Source organism: Aulonocara stuartgranti (genome assembly GCF_965226115.1).
Source record: "Aulonocara stuartgranti genome assembly, chromosome: 11".
In the NCBI taxonomy this organism is placed as follows: domain Eukaryota; kingdom Metazoa; phylum Chordata; class Actinopteri; order Cichliformes; family Cichlidae; genus Aulonocara; species Aulonocara stuartgranti.
The window spans coordinates 20097804-20118922 of record NC_138947.1 but is presented as its reverse complement, the minus strand read 5'-3'; the positions used below and the strand labels follow the sequence as shown (position 1 = coordinate 20118922).

The 21119-nt window shown below is 39.7% G+C and overlaps 1 protein-coding gene across 1 annotated transcript; it reads right to left on the bottom strand.

Moving 5' to 3' along the window:
* Window positions 1-40: 40 nt before the first annotated feature.
* On the bottom strand, window positions 41-20993 carry xrcc1 (X-ray repair complementing defective repair in Chinese hamster cells 1). Its single transcript, XM_082551398.1, has 17 exons — window positions 20486-20993; window positions 20295-20387; window positions 19103-19210; window positions 18857-19015; window positions 18430-18507; window positions 17255-17378; window positions 16947-17053; window positions 14869-15031; window positions 14552-14792; window positions 13448-13564; window positions 4820-4901; window positions 4646-4745; window positions 2770-2818; window positions 1813-1949; window positions 1579-1669; window positions 1408-1483; window positions 41-861 (listed from the first exon to the last, which is right to left on the bottom strand). Exons 1-17 carry the CDS (start codon window positions 20534-20536, stop codon window positions 754-756), a joined length of 1884 nt encoding a protein of 627 aa, XP_082407524.1. The 5' UTR covers window positions 20537-20993; the 3' UTR covers window positions 41-753.
* Window positions 20994-21119: the final 126 nt, after the last annotated feature.

Sequence of the window (21119 nt, the reverse complement as noted above, 5' to 3'; positions counted from 1 at the left end):
AACACGAATAAAACCAAAACTCATTTATCAAGACAAAGAAATTTATAATGTTATCCCTTTTTAAATAAATCAAATAAAACAAAGAACAAAAATGTTCAGTTTCTTCTTTTTTTCCATGGCTGTAACCTTCCATAACTGACATCTTTCACCTGACTTTGGGTCGTTTTCATAATAGTCTTCCCACTTACACAAATGGTGTATTATCAGTGCTGCTGGCTGTCAGGACAGGGTGGTAACTCATTTCCAGACAGTGCCTGAGGTAGCCGAAGCGAGCAGCAACAAACTGCAGCACAGGAAGTGAGAAATTCAAAAGACCTGAGCCAGAGTGTGTGCTTCATTCGCAAAGCCCAAGAGACTCAGCAGCACATGGATGATGAAGATGATGGTGGAGATGATGAAATTGGTTCCTGGCCAAGCTGGGGCTAACGACCCTCGAGAGCACAATCTAAAAATAAACCTATACTTAATCCTAACAATAACCCCAAGAAAGAAACACTATGTAGTGGACAGTCTGCAGCGCTTGGCCGAAGGTTGAAAACATTTGCAGAGAAAACTGCTTGAGGTGGAGAAATTATATGTATATCAAATATGAAGTCCAATATAAAGGCATCGATAATAACAAACAGTTGACTTATTGCTCTTTGAAAGTGTAGCTGTTTATCTGAAACGGAAAATGTGTTTATGGCTTTCCCTGCTGCTCCTTCATCAGGATGAGGGTGTGAGTGCGGCCGCACGCTGCATACAGTGTATAGTTCAGGGGACGACGGTGTAGGGCTGATAGGGCAGCATCTTTTGTCGTGCACTGATTGCATAAATCCATTCCGGTTTGACAAAATTCAGATTGGTGTTCTCCATCAGCGCCTGCGAGGAAGTCAGAGCAAAAGCAAGAAGCGCAGTCATGTCATGTACTTGCATTACAAATGGTCAGACAGGCTGAGGTGTAAAGCCTTTAAAACCCTTCAAACTATACCTAAGCTTCAAATTCAAATGCTAAAAAAGCACGCAAATGGCTGGAAACCATAGTAACCTAAACTTGAAAGGTACTAGTCCCCACTGCTGCTGAATTTGTCCTGGGAATGCTAAAGTGGTGTATACTGGTGTATACTGTGCAAATGAAAAGGGCTCAGAACTCTGGGCTGATAACGCTTGGAGTGGAAAATTTAAAGGGTATTTCCTCTCCCTTTTTTTATTTTTAGCTGTGCACACTGTATAATAAAGCAACACTTGACACAAAGTTAAGTGAAGCAATTTCCTTTACAAAATTGTCTTGACTGTGGGAGTAAAAGATAAAAAGCTTATACACATGGGTACACCGAATATTAAATCTTTTTAAGCCCCTGTTAGACATGTTTATTTGGTTATGGCTGCTTATTTTCAAAGAAAAAGAGAAAAGAGGGTACGACTCACGTCTTCAAAGGAGTCGTGCCACCCTTCACTGGTCACCACGAACTGCACCTTCTCTGTCATATAGTCCTCGATCACTCTGTAGCAAAGACAGGCACATAAATTACAATTATAATTGCACAGATTATGTCTTTTTTTTGTCCATTGGGAATAACCACTGAAAGTCTTTCTTACCCATTAAAGGCAACAATGTATCGTAACAGCAGTCGTCTGTCGTTATTGGGGAATTTACCGTAGAGGAAAAAGTGCTTTCCGCTTAGGAAATCTAGAAGAGAAGACAAAGTGGGAAGCAAAAGATCAAGAAGAGTGGAACACAGTCTGTAGGAAAATTATAAGAAAAGAGGAGAAAAAATAAAGAAAGCAAAACACAAGCAGCCAGAAGCTGGATGGGAACTAATTGATGCATACCTGGGAGCTCGGGGATGGGATGATCCTCTTCAGCTTCAGCGTCAGTGTTTTCATCCGTCGACCCCCCGTAAGGATCCTCGTCCTTCACCACCGTTCCTTCTGTTGCTGCTTTCTTCTGTTTTCTCCCCTCTTCCACCCTTTCACAAGGACAAACCTTTTTATCCTACATGTTAACAAGCCTGCTCGCAAAAGATGGTTTTTTTCTTGGTATTGTGTGGCCACATTCTAGCAGGGGCCACAGCTCTGCTGTCTTTTTTACACATTTAATGAATCTTTTCATTATTTTCGCTCAGGGAATCCAGGGAATCTTGCTAAGGGATCAGCTAAAGACCATGGAGAAATTTAAAAAAGGATATAATGTTGTTTTAACTGTGCATTTAGGACTAAATGTAACAAGTAAGATATACATATTATATATAACATCAGCAATATAGTCATAAAGTCAATATAGATTTAGTCATGACAACACTATAGGCTACTTTAGTACAGCAGTATCTCTTTTAAAGGCTAATGTGCCCAAAAGCTGTTTATTAAAGAGCCAAGAATTTTATGTCTTCTCCCATAAACATCTCGAGGGAGCAGATAGACTATTTTATTCAATAGAGTGTCTTTGCAGGAGTTCATTTAATCTGCTGAATGGTGCTGGAAAAGTAGCATAAAGCGCGTTTTTACATTACATCATATGTTTTTACTGCAATGTCTGCAAAAACGATGCTGATTACGGCAGTAATGCTGAAGGAAAATAGTAAAATGCAGCTCATTGTGACCTAAAAGACAATGAAATGCTCTGGAAACAGCAGGAGTCGCTGGGAAAAACTGGCTCGGTGCGAAAGAAAACATGTTCTTCTAAAATTATTAATCAGAATAAGACTAGAGCACCCTAACAATCAAATAAGAATTAGTTATCGAAGAATGAGCATTACAAACAGCAGAATCAAAATGATTTGTCCTGTTTACCTCTGCAGCTCATCCTCTGTGTCCACTGCAGATTCATCATCATCGCCTCCTGGGAGAATGAGACATTTTTTTTTTAAGTGTGATTAAACTCACCAGGTTTGCCTGAAAATGTTGGTAACGAGTTTTGTATTTAACACAATTTTCCCTTCACTGAGTTCACCGACAACACAAAATACTGTGACCGCTCTATGACCCTAATCTTAAACTAATGAAAAGATTTAAATTCTGGTCACCTGGAGATTGAGATTGTTATGCTGCCATTATGTTTTCTACAATTCTCATCGAGCACAGATGGGAGCGAAAAAACACACCAGGCGAATCTGCTTTTTAATGAGTACCCGAGAACCAAATTAAAGGTGAAACCAGCCGAGCCATTTCTGCCAAAAACACCTTGACAGCATCAATTTTTCAGTTCTCTTGCACCCCGCTGGAACGATGAAGTGCCATTCTTCCAAAAGATATTTTCTCATTTGGTGTTTGGTGATGACTGGGTGGAAAGCCGTCTAACACTCACAAAAGCCACAGCATGCGATTTTCATCATTTTTAGCCATTTATCGACTCTCTGTGCCACCGCAGAATAAAGGTCATCTGAGAACAAATCTGTGAGGTTAAGTGGACCAAGTGACGCCCCCCCCCGCCCGACAGCACAAGCCATCAGATCAGGTTTTTCCTTTAATTTGCACATTAGAGTTTGAGTAGATGTCACCTTGCTTGCATATCTGCCACCACCGTAAAATCCTGTGTTGTTGACGGGAAAAAGAGAAGGTGGTCTAATTAAAAAGCCGTCTGTCGTCATGTATGTGTTTGGTGGGTCAGCCCTTGCTGTCTGTCCTCTCTGATGCACCTCAACACTTTATTTCTGGCTCTCGTATTAACATAGAAATGAGATTCATGCTCAAGTCCCTTTATGGTGATTACATTTTACCCCTGTTCTTTTTTTCCCCCCCACCTCAAATTGCATCTACAGTAAGTATGTTGTTCCTGTTCTTTTTATTTGTTTATTTATTTATTTTTTAAAATGGCAGTGCTGCCATCTCATCCATTTCCAAGTGCTTTATAAAGGCTGTCCCTTTTGTCTGATCCCTGGGCTCTCAAATTGTCCCCTGGCCTCCTCTCTATCCATTCTGTCCTCTTCAGCTCACGTGCGACCCTCTTCTCCATCTCTAGTTATTTGAGCTAACAGAGTGAATAATTTTCCTGGAGTCTCAGCCATTTACGCTCAGCTCCCGGATCTTTTCAGTGCAGATATACAAATGAAGGTTTACTTGTTTATTCATTAAAATGAATTTAATTAACAAGTATGCTTTAAATTTAGGGTTCCAGACCTTTAGGTTTGTAGTTTCCTTCACTGTGGTTGATTCTCACAGAGCAGTTTCTTGGCACAAATAAACCTGTCAGAGGTCTCAGTAAGACCTCTGACGGCTGTAAATAATATTACCCGATAAGCAGACTCAAAGATACACTGACACAGGTCTGTGCATGACGGTCTAATGTTGGAAGAGAGAACTTTCTTTTTCCTTTTTGCTTGTTTTTGGTTTGTGTTCCTATTACTGGCACTTGATTCAAACTGTAATTGCCTGTTTAACTTGGCTGTCATTTTTCAATTTCATCCGTTTCACCTGATCATTGAACCGACTGTCAACTTCCCATCCCCTGCCATTTCCTTCAGTCTATTTGTCTCGGGCAAACCTTGGTTCTAAGTCAGCTGAATAACATTAAAAAAATGTTTTACATTGCTTTCATTTTGTAGATGTTTCTGCAATGATGTGCTCGACTTTTATCCCTATAACAGCCTGAAAGAAAGTCAAGCCGAAATACTGATGCTGGCAGAAATGTCTCAAAGTTCAGACACATTAAAAAGCGCTTGATGCCAACCTGGTTCATCCACATCAGTGGAGCCAGCATACTCATCATCTTCCTCCTCCTTCTCTGGCGTCTTTTTGGCCGTGACTTGTTTCTCCTTCTTCTGCGGCGTCTGCAAAGCAGCAGGGAGCTTTAAACCTGACATTCGATTATATTTAAAGGCTCACTTAAAAAAAACAAATTTACCTTTGTGTTCATTTCCTCTTCGCTCTCGTCGTCCACTTCCATTTCACTCTCTGAGCTCGATTCGGGTCCATCCATCAGAAACCTACAGAAAAAACAAAACAGTGTCAGGATGATTAAAGACCAAAGAGTGAAGTACCTTTCCTCAACATATCTTGTTCCCAATCAGCTCTACTTGTGCAATGACTCAAACTGCAACAATCCCTTGTCAGATGAGGGGGAGAAAAAAAACTAAATTTCAACAAGATGGTAATATCTTTTAGCTGACAGATCAACGACCTAATGTTTAAAACATTACCACAGACTGTGTATTACATACTTTGAAGTTTGCATAGTGGGAGAAATCTAGTTTTCTGCAGGACGAGGGACAGAGGGACAGAAATACAAAAACTTCTGTCCCCAAAAAACAAACAATACATTTTCCTGGGGGGTTGGCTGGTCTTTTTTTTTTCTCACCAATTACTCTCAGTCACAAGTGGATCATCTGAAGCACTCAGTGAAAACAACTTCAGTTTTCAATGAGAATTAAGGCAACCTATGTCACAAAGATAAGAGCGGGCAAAGTCATAAATCACAGAAACTACTCATTTGTTCTTTAAAATCCATTCCTGCTTTATTTGTTTTTCATTTAGTAAAACAATACAATAGTATAGTTTTTAACAATTACAGCTGTTACATTTCTAAACTCTTTTAATCAGTATTAAAAAGGTTTAGTGTAATATGATCTAATTATGCAACAGAAGAGTTGAAACTGGGAAGAAAAGCTCTTTTAGTTTTGTTCTGACCTGCTATATTACTCTACAATATGGACTGTGGAGAAATGTACTATCAAAAAATGCACTTATCATTGTGGAGCAATGAGGGAAAAGGGTTTAAATTAAATAGGGATCAATGGAGCCCTATCCCTAGCGGTCTGATGACTCCAGATTTGTCCTTTTTCGGAGTGATGGGGGGCATCAGGGTGAGGAGAGAGGTGGATGAAGTGCTGCACCCGTCATTTCTGATGCCTGCTGCACATGCCTGCAGGAGCAGTGTTATGATCTTTGGATGGTCAGGATCGGTTCAGCAAGATGTGCTAAAGTAGCTGACTAACTGACTATACTGAATGATCAGGTTTTTCCATCAATTGATTTTATTTCTCCCCTTGAGGCATGGGTATATTCCAAGATAAAAATGTCGGGATTCAATGGGCTTAGACTGTGAAAGAGCGATTCAGGACCCATGAGACGTAATTTTCACACACTGACTGACCACCACTGCATCCAGAGCTCAACCCCACTGAGACTGTTTGGGATGTGCTAGAAAGAATTTAAGCAGCGGTCCAACTCAGCATCAATATGAGATCTTTTATGAAATATTAATGCAAGTTTGGATGAAAATAAATACTGAGAGCTGATCAAAGTGATGCCACAACATGTGCGCAATTATTTTGACCTTTGCTTTGGCTGGGCAGTGTATGATGATTAGTCTAGATCAGTGTTTCCCAACCTTTTGGAGCCACGGCACGTATTTCACATTAGAGAAATCACACGGCACACCAACAAACAAAAAAAATCACAAACAGAATATTGCATATTCTTTTCAAATATTTATCGATTGCTATGCTGAATTGTCTCACTTGCAGCATGATTATGTAATTTCTTCTTCGTCTTCTTCTGTTTTACTGGCAGTTGGCAACCCATTTAATTGGAGCAAGAAGTTGCACTGTCCTCTGGTGGAAGAGAATGTAATTGTTCTGCCCGTTACTCAAGCAGGTCGCTTAAAGTGCTAATCAGGTGGAACCAGATAATCTGTCACGGCACACCAACAGTGACGGGAAACACTGGTCTACATGTAAGCATATGTTGTTGCAGCGCAATAAAAAGAAATCTACATAAACATCAGCTGTGCAAGCAATAGTTTGCTCTAAAAATTAAAGAACCACGGGAACGGATCAGTGATGAAGTCCACCTTTTTTAAACTTACATGTAATTAAATATGTGGTTTCCTGTACTTTTCATACCTACAAAGAGCAAACGGAGGATTACAGGAGTCGCACCACTCTCTGCTCTTCCATCTGTGCCACATCTACTGTAGCACCAGGCGGACGACACTGCCAACTACAAGGTGAATAAGTCTTCTCACTGAAACTCCAACCTTTCAACTCTGTGGTCAACCGGACCAAACACAAAGATGCAATCATGATTTTCTCCATCTTGTTGTGAATGTTATTGTGATGCGAAATGTCATTTCTATTGGCAGGGCAAAAGCTACCAAGAAAAATCCCCTCTTGGGCAGATACCAAGCACTGCCATAGCTATAATACTGCTAAAATTACTCCCAGTCAGACTCTTAAGAACAGTTGGATTAGTCTAAATTCAAATTTGTGTTTAACAGACTGATAAAACGAACATCTCGGGACATTTCCAAAAATTACTTCATTGTTAAAATGTTTTCTGAAAACTTTAAGAGATTGTACAGAGAATAAATAAGCTAAATGGTCCAATAAACTCCACCAAGAACACCTGTGTGTAGTGATAATGCTACTGAATGTGACATGTAGAAAAACAAGCAAGTAATGAGTAGAAAACCAGTCTTGTAGCTCTTGCACACACACACACACACGCACACACACGCACACACGTATAAATAGGAAGCGTCCAGTGATAACGTTTTATTTCTGCCCACCTTTTCTACATTTTCCCTCAAGCCATATAAATTCAGATGGACTTTATTAGCTTGGAAATGTGAAGTGCAGAGAGTTGAAATGCCACAGTTATGGTGTAATCGTTTCCACACATACCACAGGGAGTTTTACTGACATATGTTTACTCGTGTTATAAAACTCAGTGTCCAGAAAATTGGATAAAGAAAAAGGACAACGTGGGCAAAAGAAACAACTGAAAAACGGCTTCTTAAGATAGCGAGAGTTGTTAAGCAGCTCGATCTGCTCAGTAATGAAAAGCTGATACGTAACTTTACGTAACACGAAAAATGCAGAAATAAATGTAAAAGAATAAACATTTTTATATTACTAACAAACATTCAATGATTTTTATGGAACACTTATTTTTAAAAGAAAGAATATGTAGCTCAAGGTTTTTTTTTTTTAAAAATGAATTTATTTTTTAACCGTCCAACAAAGTACGTAAAATTCCCTCAACTATTAAAGCCATGCATAGCAAAAACATCAACTTTGATATATCACCTTGCAGTCGGGGTTTCGAAAAGCAGCGTCAAAGAATTAAGCATTCATCGCTCACAGTTTTAAAAATAACAGACATACTTTCTTTGCCATTGCTTTTAGCCCGACATTAGACTCTGTCAATATCAGCATCTTTCAATGAGGTTGTGTTATCAAACCTTTAAAGTCACAATGAATGAGGCAGAAATGCTGTTGATTTTTTTTTTAATCTTAAAGCTTCTCGTCTGCGAGTCCTTAAATTTCTACATTTTTTTTAAAATTTTGTAAATATTTTATTTTTGTTTGTTAATGGAGAAAAGTTTTTTTGATACGAAGAATATTTTTGTTAAACTAATTTTTAATAAATAAATGACCTCACTTGATGCACTTTAACGCTTTTTGCAAAACACCACGGTGCAGTGAAGTGTTTGAAAGAGCTTTGCGTTTTAAATTAATTAAAATGCAGCTGTGCTGGCAGCAATATAGCAGTATTCTCCAGGTCCTCCTTCAGACGTTGCTAAAAAGCACTGATTAATTGAGAAATATATTTACTCACTGAGTTATTTTTTGATTGGATGCTATGGATCTAAATATGCACCTTCTCCTCTCCTCCTGCGCCTGGATTCTCACTGATTGGATAATGAATGTGCAGAAAGCATTTCTTGGGTGCTTAGCTGATGTCACAGGCTCATTAACACATACATGACATGATCCGCATGCATGTCAGGAAACGGTGAAGGTGAGCATTCGCCTTCAGACGCTCGGTGTTTGCGTGCACATTGGGAGCAACAGTTTGAGTGCGAGTGTGCGTATTTGTTTGGGTACTTGTCATCATCAAAGTAAGTGGTCCCTTTAATTACCCATAGCAGATGCAGCTTTTAAATAAAAGATACATCAAAGCCGCACACTCCACAGGCTGCACAATAGCGGAGCTGGGCAGGGGAATGGATTATTCTGACAACGGGAGAGGGGGAAGCAGACTGGGGGCGAGAGATCTTCTCTACTATCACAAATTGATACAGAAAGGGGAGCGTTAGGGCGAATGACGACACAGGCTGCAGTCAACTTTTCATTTGAATTTACTTTTTGAGAATCGTTAAATAAAGATCGGATTTTTCCACGTTGTGCCCTTCAGCAGGATTTTATTTTAAAAAGCTTTCCTCAATCTCTCACATTCTTCGCGTGCCTCATATGCAGACTGTAGCTGTCTAGAGAAATCTCATCACACTGCAACTCTGGCCACTTTCATTTACAGCTTTGAAGTTCGACATGAAAAATATCAGATTTCAGCGCACCTGTTTTATCTACGAGGTATGCCCTGCCGCATCGCCGCAACGATCTCTGAGAACTGACAGTCACACCTACCGATAGTCACGCCTAATTATAAGCAAAGGAGGGCTCATTAATTACATCTGAGACATTCCCGAGTGCATTCCTGGGATGCAGACAGAGCCGAAATGTGACGCTTCTTTTCCATTATGGAGTCATTTCATTACATCGTTACTTATATATTGTTATAACATAAATGTAATTATGAAAACTCTCACGGTGTTACAAACGAGGTTTGATGCAAACATAATAAGGTCATTAGTGAGGTGACATTTTCAGTTTTAATGATGAAAACGTTAAACGAGGAGCTCACTGTGTAAATGTGCACTGGCATTCGTGCACAGTGTAAAAACAGGCAATGAATGTGAATCTTTGATTTAGAGTATCTGCAAGGTTTGAATGATTAGGAGGTGCTGACGACTATCATCAATCACCATGCAGATCCACAATTATTCAAGTACAAGATACGTTTTTAAATCATTGATTGATGCTGCCTGGGACAGAACCCTGAACACCCTTCACTTGATGTCATTACTTACCAAAGTAATGACATCAAGGATGTTGCATCTGGATGTTGCAGCAGCAGTCATCTAGTCCTGATTTTGTGGAACAAAAAATCAGCCAAAGAAAAAGTACTATCAAATGATGACTTTTCTAAAAATCCTCCGGTCAACTAAATATGAAATTTAACTTTGACTACATCGAACAGTAGCGAACCACATCACATCTTATTTTATCTTCAGCCATGCAATCCTTCCTGTTTGTGATGTTATTTTCTGAAAAAGTCTGGACAGCTCAGAGAAAATTATTTCGAATACGACATGCTTCACAATTATTGGATTTTCTTAGTTTTTATTATCATGTAAGTAGTTAGCTGAAAACGCGGGTAACCAAGCAGGCTGCTTAAAGCACATTGGTGAATGTTAACACAGCAGGCAGCGGTAGGTGAAACCCTCGTAAAGCCTGATGCAGAAGCAGACAGCATATGAGGAAATAATCTGAGAAGTCTTCAACAGTTTGTTTCGTCCCCACTGCTTGTTATTTGGTGGTGAGTCTCATATTGTGTACGAGGAGTTAGACACCAGAGGTGTGGACTCGAGTCACATGACTTGGACTCGAGTCAGACTTGAGTCATTAATTTTATGACTTTAGACTTGACTTGAAAAAATGTTCTAAGACTTGTGACTTGACTTGGACTTTTACACCAATGACTTGGGACTTGAATTGGACTTGAACCGGTTTACTTGAAAAGACTTGATATTTCACCCCAAATATAAAATTTAACATGCATATTATATAGAGATTGAAAATGTGACGTCATTCACGGGTAGAACCGCAAAGGATTCTGGGAACTCGTGGCAAGCGGTACTAGCGCACGCAGGCTTTCAATTAAAATCAGTTATACAGCGATAAAAAGAAACACAAAAATGTCAAGAAGCTGTTGTATTATTAACTGCAATAGCCGGTCGCATGACAGCCACGGGAAGCCGACGGGTAAAGAGATCGGTTGTTATCGGATTATGTCGTTGAAGAGAAATTGTTCATGTTTCCGAAGTAACAAAGACGCGACGGATGGCCTGGATTGCAGCCATTCAAAGACCAAATATAACGTCCCAGAACACTCCAGCTCACAGGTTAGTCTGCTCCAAGCATTTACACGAAGGTCAGTGTTTATTAGTAGTTAATACGTCATTTTCATAACATAATTGGTGATATAGGTTACAAGCAAGAACAGAAATTGTCGCGCTATGCTCCTTTGTTTATTGTGCATAAATAGTGAATTGTCCTTACACAATATTGCGTTTCGCTTCTGTTATTATGGTACATTGACAAAAACACATACTTTTATTCACAGGATAAAACAGGTTTTTTGTATCACTAATTGTCCAGTACGATTACAGCATACAGTCTTATTGTCACTGCTACATTTCTGTGATGCTACCAGAAATTATTTCCACTACTAATTAATTACCGTTGAGCTCAAAGGTTATATTAATAAACGGTTAAGGAATGTGTATTTATGAAGACGATTTGTGAGACTGGTAAACTTATGATACGTACGATGGTCTTTCGTTCTACACGGTGCATTTCAAGGTCCTGCACCCATCCGTCGGTAAACTGTACCTGGGCTTGTTGCAGTGACCTGAAGTTACTAAACTTCATGAGTGTATGCACTCACTCCAAGAACCGTATAATTATAAATATGCATATAAATATGCTAAGATGAGATAGCTGACTTCATCTAACTAGCAAATGTTGTCCAGGCTACGTTGGTGATACAGTTTTTTTTTAATGTGTATGATATTTTTGTCATGCGATTTTAAAGCTGGTCCTACAACCGCATCCAAGAATAACATGCAGCGTATCTCAGAACTGTCGGTGAAAATTATTCTTGGAGCTAGGTTTAATTGAGCTGCATTTTAAAGAGGTGCAATTTCACAATTTGTGTATATTTTCTAAGTTCACTATTTTGTATGTGTTGAGAAAAACACAGATTTAAAAATTACATGGTCTAATATTTACATTTAGCATAACTGCAACATTATTTTTTCGTTTGTTTTTTTTAAAGACTCGAAAGGACTTGAAATTCAAAGTTTCAGACTTGTGACTTGACTCGGACTTTTACACCAGTGACTTGAGACTCGACTCTGACTTGCCTGACATTACTTGAGACTTGACTTGAGACTTGAGGATAAAGACTTGAGACTTACTTGAGACTTGCAAAACAATGACTTGGTCCCACCTCTGTTAGACACAGATAAACGTAGGCCATTAAGAGTAGTCATCCGTCTTTGTCAACCATAAAGTGTGTAGATAAACTCAGGCTGCAGTAAAGCGGCTACAGAAAGGGAAGGGGGTCGGAAGTGTCTCTCTTACTATAACTGTACTGCCACTGGGTTGTTTAGGATATTATCACATGTCTGATATTGATGCGATATCTGGCACTGTGCACCCTAGACAAGTCCCAAGTCTGCTGCAGAGCAAACACACAGAAAACTTCACTCTCACATTCACACATCTGGCCAGTTTGGAACTGCCATTAAACCTAACATGCATGTCTTTGGCCTGAGAAAGGAAGCCAGAGCACCCGAACAGAACATGCAAACGCTGCACACCGAACCCCAAATCCTAATCCTTAGACAGCCGGTGGATTCAAACCCAGTACCTTCTTTTTACAATATCAACTCTCGCGGCCCGGTACCGGTCCTTGGCCCGGGGGTTGGGGACCATTGCTATAGGGTATGAGTAATAGGTGTTTTTACATATATTCTGTCTTCTTGACTACATTCAAGATAAGACCCTTTAAAAAGGCAGAACAGTTCAGTAAATTCACACAAAAAAAGCAGCAATGGAGTACAATATTTAATATTGGGCTCTCAGAAACCACTAGCCCCACCTGCCCATTGTTTTTAGTATAGTAACATTATTACTATACAACACAGGGATGAAGCTGATTCATTAGCAAGATGTACACAAAACTACTTACAAATAACAGTGATTAAAATTAGTACAGCTTATAGAATACCAGGTTTCATATACTCACATATGCCTGAGCTTAATGAACCTTGCATGGCTCGACTTCGAACCAGAGGCAATCACTGCCAACAAAACAAGTATGAAAGGACTCCTTATATTATAGGGCCCAGCTACATAAAGTAAATTGCAGTCCTATCCCAATTAATTTGGGCCATCCACTGCCTGAGATGAGCATCCAGCTCTACATTATTCAGCACACACAGATTTGTGTGGAGCGATGACAGAAGGATCTTGATGCTGCTAAGGTTTCCCCTATAATGAGCCCTATAATTAGATAGCTGCTGGAGTTGGGTGGGTTGAATTTGTGATCACAGCAGGGATCATCTGCTCAAGGTTATAATGTTCTCTGCTGCAAGCGGCAAACACTGCTGTGAGGGGTGTATGTTGCGATGATTTAATCAATGAGAGTGTTTTGCATAGACCGTGTGATGTAGAGATGCCGACGTGGCCTTAATCAGATGCGGATTCAAATGTTGGACACATGTTCCAGGTTATAACCCGGCTGTCACTGAGTGGAAGTGCCCTTTTAAAGTTCCTGTAGTCAAGCTTGAGCCACTGTCTGTTATTAAAGTAAAATCATTTCTTCTGCATTTCCCACTCACCTTTTGTAGGAGATTTTCTGCTTCCTCTTGTGGCAATCCAGCACCCAATCCTTGCGTACGATGATTCCACCCGCTGATTTCACCTGGCTGTACTTGGGGGTGTTAGCGAAGGCACAGCTGCAGATTAATGGGCCGAAAGAGATGCACGGACACACAGAGACACGTATGGTTACATCAGTAAAGAGACGCTAACAAGGGCAGGCTGCTCTGACAGCAGAGATCAAGATGCAATCAAACTGAATTACTGCGAGTGCTGACAGGACTTTTACACAAAACTCTGATCTTTTTCAAAGATGATAATCGAAATCACACACACACACACACAAAAACCCATCTGAAACAATTACAACACAGATCTCTTGCAAGGCACGTTTGAAATTTTGTTGAAAGATAACGTGATCTCGTTATTTACCGTGATTATTTTCAGAGATCATTATGATATTTCAGTTTGAACGTCTCACACAACATTCAATTTTAAAACTATTTATAAAAAGCATAGCTTGAAAACGTTTTCCTTCTGCTTATCTCCCTTCATTTTTATCATGTGCCAACTTTCTGCAGTTTCACCACATATTGATCTTTTGCCTTATCTGCAGCTCTTTTGCATTTGCTCATTTATCTCCGCGCATTCTCTTGGTGAATCTTATATTTGTGAGCTGTCCTTGACACCAAAGGACGGCAGTAAACAATGTCCTTAACAGCTTGAGCTGATGTGGTAAAATAAAAGCCATATTTTAGTAGAAATGATGTTGTGTTGGTGGTGTCAACTAAACCCAACAACACTGTAAATAAAGTGACATTATATTTTTGCATAAGACTAGAGGATAGAGCCTGCAGCTGTTAGCCCACCACAAAGACAGAAATGCCAATAAGTAATTCAGAAGTTTGGATAAGCAGGTTTTGTTAACCTTGAACAGTACCAGACTCCCCGTTTCCCACTTTTTGCTAATACACTAACCACCCGCAGGCTTTAGCTCCCAATTCACTGAGCAGACACGGACAATGGAATAAATCTTTTCATCTAAAGTCAGTAGTATTAAATTCAGGGATGAATTAAAGTTATGAATGCTAGATTATGCCAATTCATTCCTTTCAGCAACTTACATAAGATGTGTGGCGTCAGGCGTCCAATCGGGTCGATACTTGGCTCCCATTTCCAGCGCTTTTTCCCTCAGCTCCCCTCGGAAGGGGTTCTGAAATCCACTGAGGACAAACACCACCCCCTCCATGAGCCGGGTGAATGGGACCTGCTGCTCTTTCTGGGATTTGGCCTTCTGTTTAGTTTTAGGCTCAGGTTTAGACTCACTCTCCCTCTTCCTGTCAGCAGCCTTCTGAACTGGTGATGCTGTAGAGATTATTAGAAAACTCAAGGAAAGTTCTCCACATGAATAAATAATGCAAAGATTCCGAGACTGTGTTACCTTTGGCCGTGCTTGGGCTGGGTGTACTGACTGAACTCGGCTTGTGTTTGGGGGTTGCGGCTTTACCCTCAGGTGAACCAGATGGACTTTTTTTCTTCGAGGGAGGAGGGCCGGGAGCAGATTGTCGCTCTTTGCTGAATTCAAATTTCCTTTTTGCTGGTGGCTAGAGGTGAAAATTCAGAGTTGAAATTGCTATTTCATGCCTGAAGTCCGCTAACACCTGGTACCAGTTTATATTATTACTGTAGTCTATAGATAAAATCAATGAAGTCATGGGGAAAGCAAAAGAATTATCAAAGGATCTGTGGGAGAACATAGTGGAACTTTATATATAAAGGAATAGAGAATCAGCACTGTTCAAATTCTATTTAAGAAGTGGAAAATGAGGGATTATGTTGAAACCAAGCCACGTTTAGAAGACCATCAAAATAAAATAAAAAAAAATAAATACAAAAAAAAAAATCAGCCACAACTGCACAGAAAATTTTTTGGGATACAAACAAATGGGTAAAAAAAAAAAAAGGGCAACATGGTCAAATCACCAGAAGAACAACATTGCTGTACCCATGTCACAAAGCAGATGCTTACATTGTGCCTAACAGTAGAGACAGAAACTTTGGTTTCTGAACTGAAGGAAGAGTTGTAGACATCAGCCCAGAAGCTGTGCATAGGACGCACTTGGACATTCCAGCTTGACAATGAAATCAAAACAAAACAGAAAAATGATCCAAAGAAACAATCATAAATTTTGCCAGGATTTGTAAACTTACGTGCACAACTGTATCTAACTGGGGTAGCTTTCAGCTGGCTTTACTATGCACAGGCATGTATTTGTGCAGCTCATCGCAGCAGGTGGCTTTTATTCAATTTTCCTTTCAAAAGCCAAAGTGACATGTGGCTGTCACTTCCACGTGTCTGAGCCCCTCCTACTTTCCTTCTCAAGGTGTCCTCAAGCAAAATAACAATGGTGCATTTTCATGTGTGCCATGTACACATGGAAAAAAAAATACACAATGTATTTTAGGCTTTCTTGAAGGTGAAGGTAAAAAGTATAAAAAAAATTACAAGTATCAAATTTATTTCACAACAGTTTCCTATTTTTCAACCATATAGTTTTGTCATGATAATAAACCAGGGAGCACACGTGTATTTCTCTTTCAGTCAAGCTACCTTAGCCTAATGTTACTCCAGTTTAAATACGTGCATTTACAAAAAAGTTCATATCAATGCCCACTATGAGGTAAAGTCAGTTTCAAGTATTCTGCCATTGTTGCTATTGACACCCCACAGGCTGTTCAGAGTTTGAAATTGAAGTTTTTTTAAGGCTCCCTGAAAGTTTAAAATACTGATGTGCTGGTACTGGCTCATTACCTTCTAATATTTAATGTTAAGGGGAAAGAAAGAAGAAAGTCTTTGTTTTGGGGTCTCGGCCTTACACTGAAACATGTGCATATTCAGACCCTTTAATTGTGATTCTGGGAACTTAATCACTTCTGTCACCAGCTGCTTCTCGCACACTAAACAACAAGGGAATTACATCACACACAGGTTCTTAAAGGGGAATGGCTGTGCCGGTAACAAGAGGTACCCTCCATCTCAGATTTAAATTTCCTTATCAATGAACCATGAGGACTGTGCATGTGGGAAAATAACTCAATGAAACCAGGATCTTCAACCGATGCAGTTCTGTGAAAAGAGGTGCTCAGTAACAATGATTCCAACCTTGACCTATTTTTACTTCAGTTATTAGATCAAAAGCTTTGATGGAAGTGAAACTCTTAAGATTAAGAAGCTGCCACAGGCAGCATTAACCTGGTATGTTTTTCATTCTCATCGCAGCTCTCAAAGAAAAACTGTGTGAGCATGGGGACAACATGTAAACCCCATGCAGTGACCTTTCTGGGTTTGAAACCAGAACCCTCTTACTGTAAGGCAACAGTGCTAACCACTGAGCCACCATGCTACAGTATCACATGATACCACAGATCCCAAACTAAAACAAACTATCCACTTTCATGTGGTCTAAATATAGAGAAAATCCTCCTGCCCATTAAGTGGAGGGCGGGGGTGTTTACTACCTGTGGTGAGGCAGAGGTGGAAGACGAGGCCTGGCCTGATGAGTGGGAGCTGCCGCTCGCTTGCAGAGCAGCAGCAGCGTAGCTTATCTTCTCACTCTGAGGAGACGCTACAGAGAGAGGTGCAGAGAGCAGGTTAAGAAAGAAAGCAGCCTGATCATAAAGAATGTCTTTGAAATCACTTCTTTTAAAACTAATTAGTGCTCTGTTGAGTTTTTATTATTTAACAAAATTACAATTTTATTATTACAGTGAACATAAAGAATTTAACTGGCCTCCAGCAGAAGGTAGACTCAAATAATTGGATTTACCTTTGAGTGAAGTGTTCGACTTTGTTGCGTTCTCCCGACTGAAGAAGAGACTGCCAGGTTGAAGGCTGGGCCCGGATGCAGGAGACTCATCCTTCACCCTGAACTGTCCCAGTTTTGTCAGTTTCTGACAGGACAGAAGAAGGAAGACTTCAGAGGCAATAAGGAAGATAGAGAGATGGAAGTGCATTTCCCCTAATACAGCAAAAAGGCTGTAACATGACAAATGAGTCCATGAGTAAGAAAGTAGATTAATATCCAGGAAGTGCTAAAACAAAAGCGTCAGGCGTTTATGCTGAATTCCCACTACAGCATAAACGAAAGTAAAAAAACATAAATCAAGTAAAAATTCCTGTTCAAGTAAAAGAGTACCTCAGCAAGCACATTTTGAATTTTACTATAACAAAGTTGCACAGATTATTAACTTGGAGTGTGATTTAAAACATTTAAAAGATGTTTTAAATCACTGAAAAGACAGAATTGGCGAATGAACCTCAACACTTCAACAGTTGTCACCATTCGTCATCATCAGTTGCTAAAAGAAAAACAGATGTGATGAGAAGGGCAGCGTGTCACAGTGGCGTTTCATACCACAGCTACATTTTGAAATATAGTATGACCAGACTAACATTTTAGTTAATATGATCCAAAAACGAGTCAGCGAGCCCATACAATTGGAAAGTGTGAGGTTGAGACAGAGAAAGCTGTTATTGTAGCCGTCTGTAGGCCTGGAAAAATTCCATTTTAAGGCACGTCAGAATTTTTTCCAATCCAAAAACTGCGTTCATATTTTTTACTTTCTATTAGTGTAATAGAATATTAGGCTTTGTAAAGGCTAAAGTACAGTAGCTTGTCTGTGCATTGATGACCCCATCACGTCTTATCCTTCCTTGAACGACTTTTGATAGATACTGACCCCTGCAGAGTGGGAACACCCCAGAGGAGATGCAGGTTTGGAGATGTACCATCACGATCTGGACTATGTCAAACATTTTGCTTGCCCATTTTTCCTCCTTCTAACACATCAACTTTGAGGGTTAAATGTTCACTTGCTCCCTAATACATCCCACCCACTAACAGTTGCCATGATGAAGAGATAATCGGTCTTATTCACGTCACCTATCAGAGGGCATACTGTTTTTCCTGATTGGTGTGCATGGTCTCAGTGGAGTACTTACTGGGGAGGAAGTTGGAGGAGGATCGTCTTTGTCAGGTGGCGAATGAAACTTAACAAAGGCAAGCCCATATGCAATATTCTATAAAGAGCAAAGACAGATTCACATTATATTTCCATCAAAGAGACACAATTCAAACTCCATTACAACTTCAAACGGTGCCTCAACAACAGGATACCTGAGACAAAGGATCTGGAAAGATCATCTCAGCGCTTATATTTCATTGCATAATAAAAAGTTACCGTAACTGGAAAACCACACTACACTGCAATTATGTTGCTTTCATTTGACACTATAGAACAGGTCCTGTTGCACTGCTGTATTCAGACACTGTCATCATTCCATAAACGGCTTCAGTCTTAATAATAGACATATTTGCTAATTACAAAGGGCTTGTCACTTTACACATCAAACACTCTTAGACACTTACCTTGCTGTATGGCTGGCTACACACAATTTTCACTCTGTCCCACTTCTCCTGACCTGTGCTCTTTTGCAGCTGGTTGGGCCCAAAGAAACGCACACGGTTCATGTTGGTGCCACTGCGGCTCTCCGTGGGCGACATGAAGGAAGACGTAACCAGGAGAACCTAAAAGAGTGAGATTAAAATCAGACTGGATAAAATGAAGTCATTACAGCATTCAGGAAGTGCGATTATTATTATTTGTAAGAATACCTCATAGTCTTGATCTCTGACAGCTGAAGAATTCCCCACCAACACCTCAATGAAAGCTGAACCTTCATTTCCAATATCAATGCTGTGCACCTGCTCTTCCTTTTCAAACTGAGGGAGAAAAGTAAAAGTTGCATGGTAATACTTCCCAAGGAAGCACAGGATACACTTCCAAAAGAGATTCTTAATCTCAAGAGCTGCGGTTAAATAAAGCTTGAAAAAAAAAACTATTCTAAGGCCGAAAGTAAAGCAAGAGAAGAATCAACACACTATTAATTAATCGAATTATTCTAAAACCACGTGGTGCTGCATTCAGCCGTCTGATCTCTGCACAATAAAGACAAATTCAGCTTTTTCTAGATAAATGCAAATATCACCAAATTTGTCTGTATGGTAAGAAAGACATGATTAATAACAAATGAAATGTTAAAAGTACCTGGATGTATCAGTATACAATTTTATTTGGTGATGTACCAGATAAACACATTATTTAGAGCAACTCAAAGCATAACTTTAAATATATTTGATCATCATTATCTAATAACAGTAGCAATAACTTTATTTAATAGCACCTTTCAAAACAAAATTACAGACTGCTTCAATTCAGTTTGATTTATACAGCACAAAATCACAACAACAGTCACCTCAAGGTGTTTTATATTGTAAGGTAGATCCTTCAATAATACATACAAAGAGAAACCCAACAATCATATGACCCCCTATGAGCAAGCGCTTTAGTGACAGTGGGAAGGAAAAACTCCCTTTTAACAGGAAGAAACCTCCAGCAGCCATCTGCCGCCCCTCACAGGGCAAGATTGGAAAAAAGCTAATATAAATGATTACTTGGAGAAAGTGATTAGTTCTCAGTCGTGATTGTGAGTCGTGATTGTGAGATTGGCAGCAGAGACAGCGGATCTCAGGTTATGACCAGGGACGGTAACACAACGTCTGAAATTCACTTTATAATTATAATTTGCGTGTAAACTTCTTCTAGTGTAAAGAAAGCAAATACAAAAAGTTTGTTTGAATTCAATAGATTGTATGATTCTCCCAAAGTTACATGTGTGTAATTTGGTGTTTATGTAATATATGTAAGTATCTGCCATCTAACTAATCTAATCAACGACACCTCACATGTTATTGAATTAGTTTGGTGTCACTTGAACACACAAAAACAACAACAAAACAAACAAACCTGGAGAATGACTGATATCTGCTTCTCCCCGGGTCTGGCTGCTTTCCACTTTCTGTACGTGTCAGAGCTCAGGAGGTTGTCTGCCTTGTGCGTCTGTTTTTGTAACACAACACATGTGAGTATGAAGCAGCCTCACAGCTCAGCTTTCTTCATACAAATCTCACAAAAGCAATACATCATGTTGCACTTACAGAGTCCTCGGTGCTGCACGACACGACGTGCTTGAGTTTGATTTCTGGCATTTCGTTGTTGTTACTGATGATCGTCAGGCTAAAAGCTGATCGATTCACTGATCAGTCACATAAACCAAACGGGCGCGTGCCTCCCCACGAAGCGATCGCAAACGGCTAACAAGTCATATGACACATCCAGTTTCTCTCCACTGGAAGTGATTTAATCCTGAAAGTTTAATTTCTTATTGGTCAGATAAACCGATGACTAACATGTTAGCATGCTAACAAACAATAGGCAACTCTCCCTAATGATTTTGGTGACTTTAGCACACCTAAAGGGCTGTTCCGCGTAATCTGTTCACAGCGTTATAGGCATGGCATATATCCGTTACTCTGCTGTTACAGAAAATTCATACTACAGATTTTGATTATGAGTTAAATGTGCGTGAAGGTGCACACATTTTCCCACCAAAAGCCTGTAAACGCCAGGATATGACGTACCTTCCGACTAACGACTTTTCTATCCAATCAGAGCTTTATTTTCTTCTTCTATGATTGAATTGTTGTGTCACTGAGGTTTATATTGCCACCAGTCGGTCACCATGTGAAGAGGCATTCAAAGAGAGCACTTATTCTTGAAATCTTTTCCGAT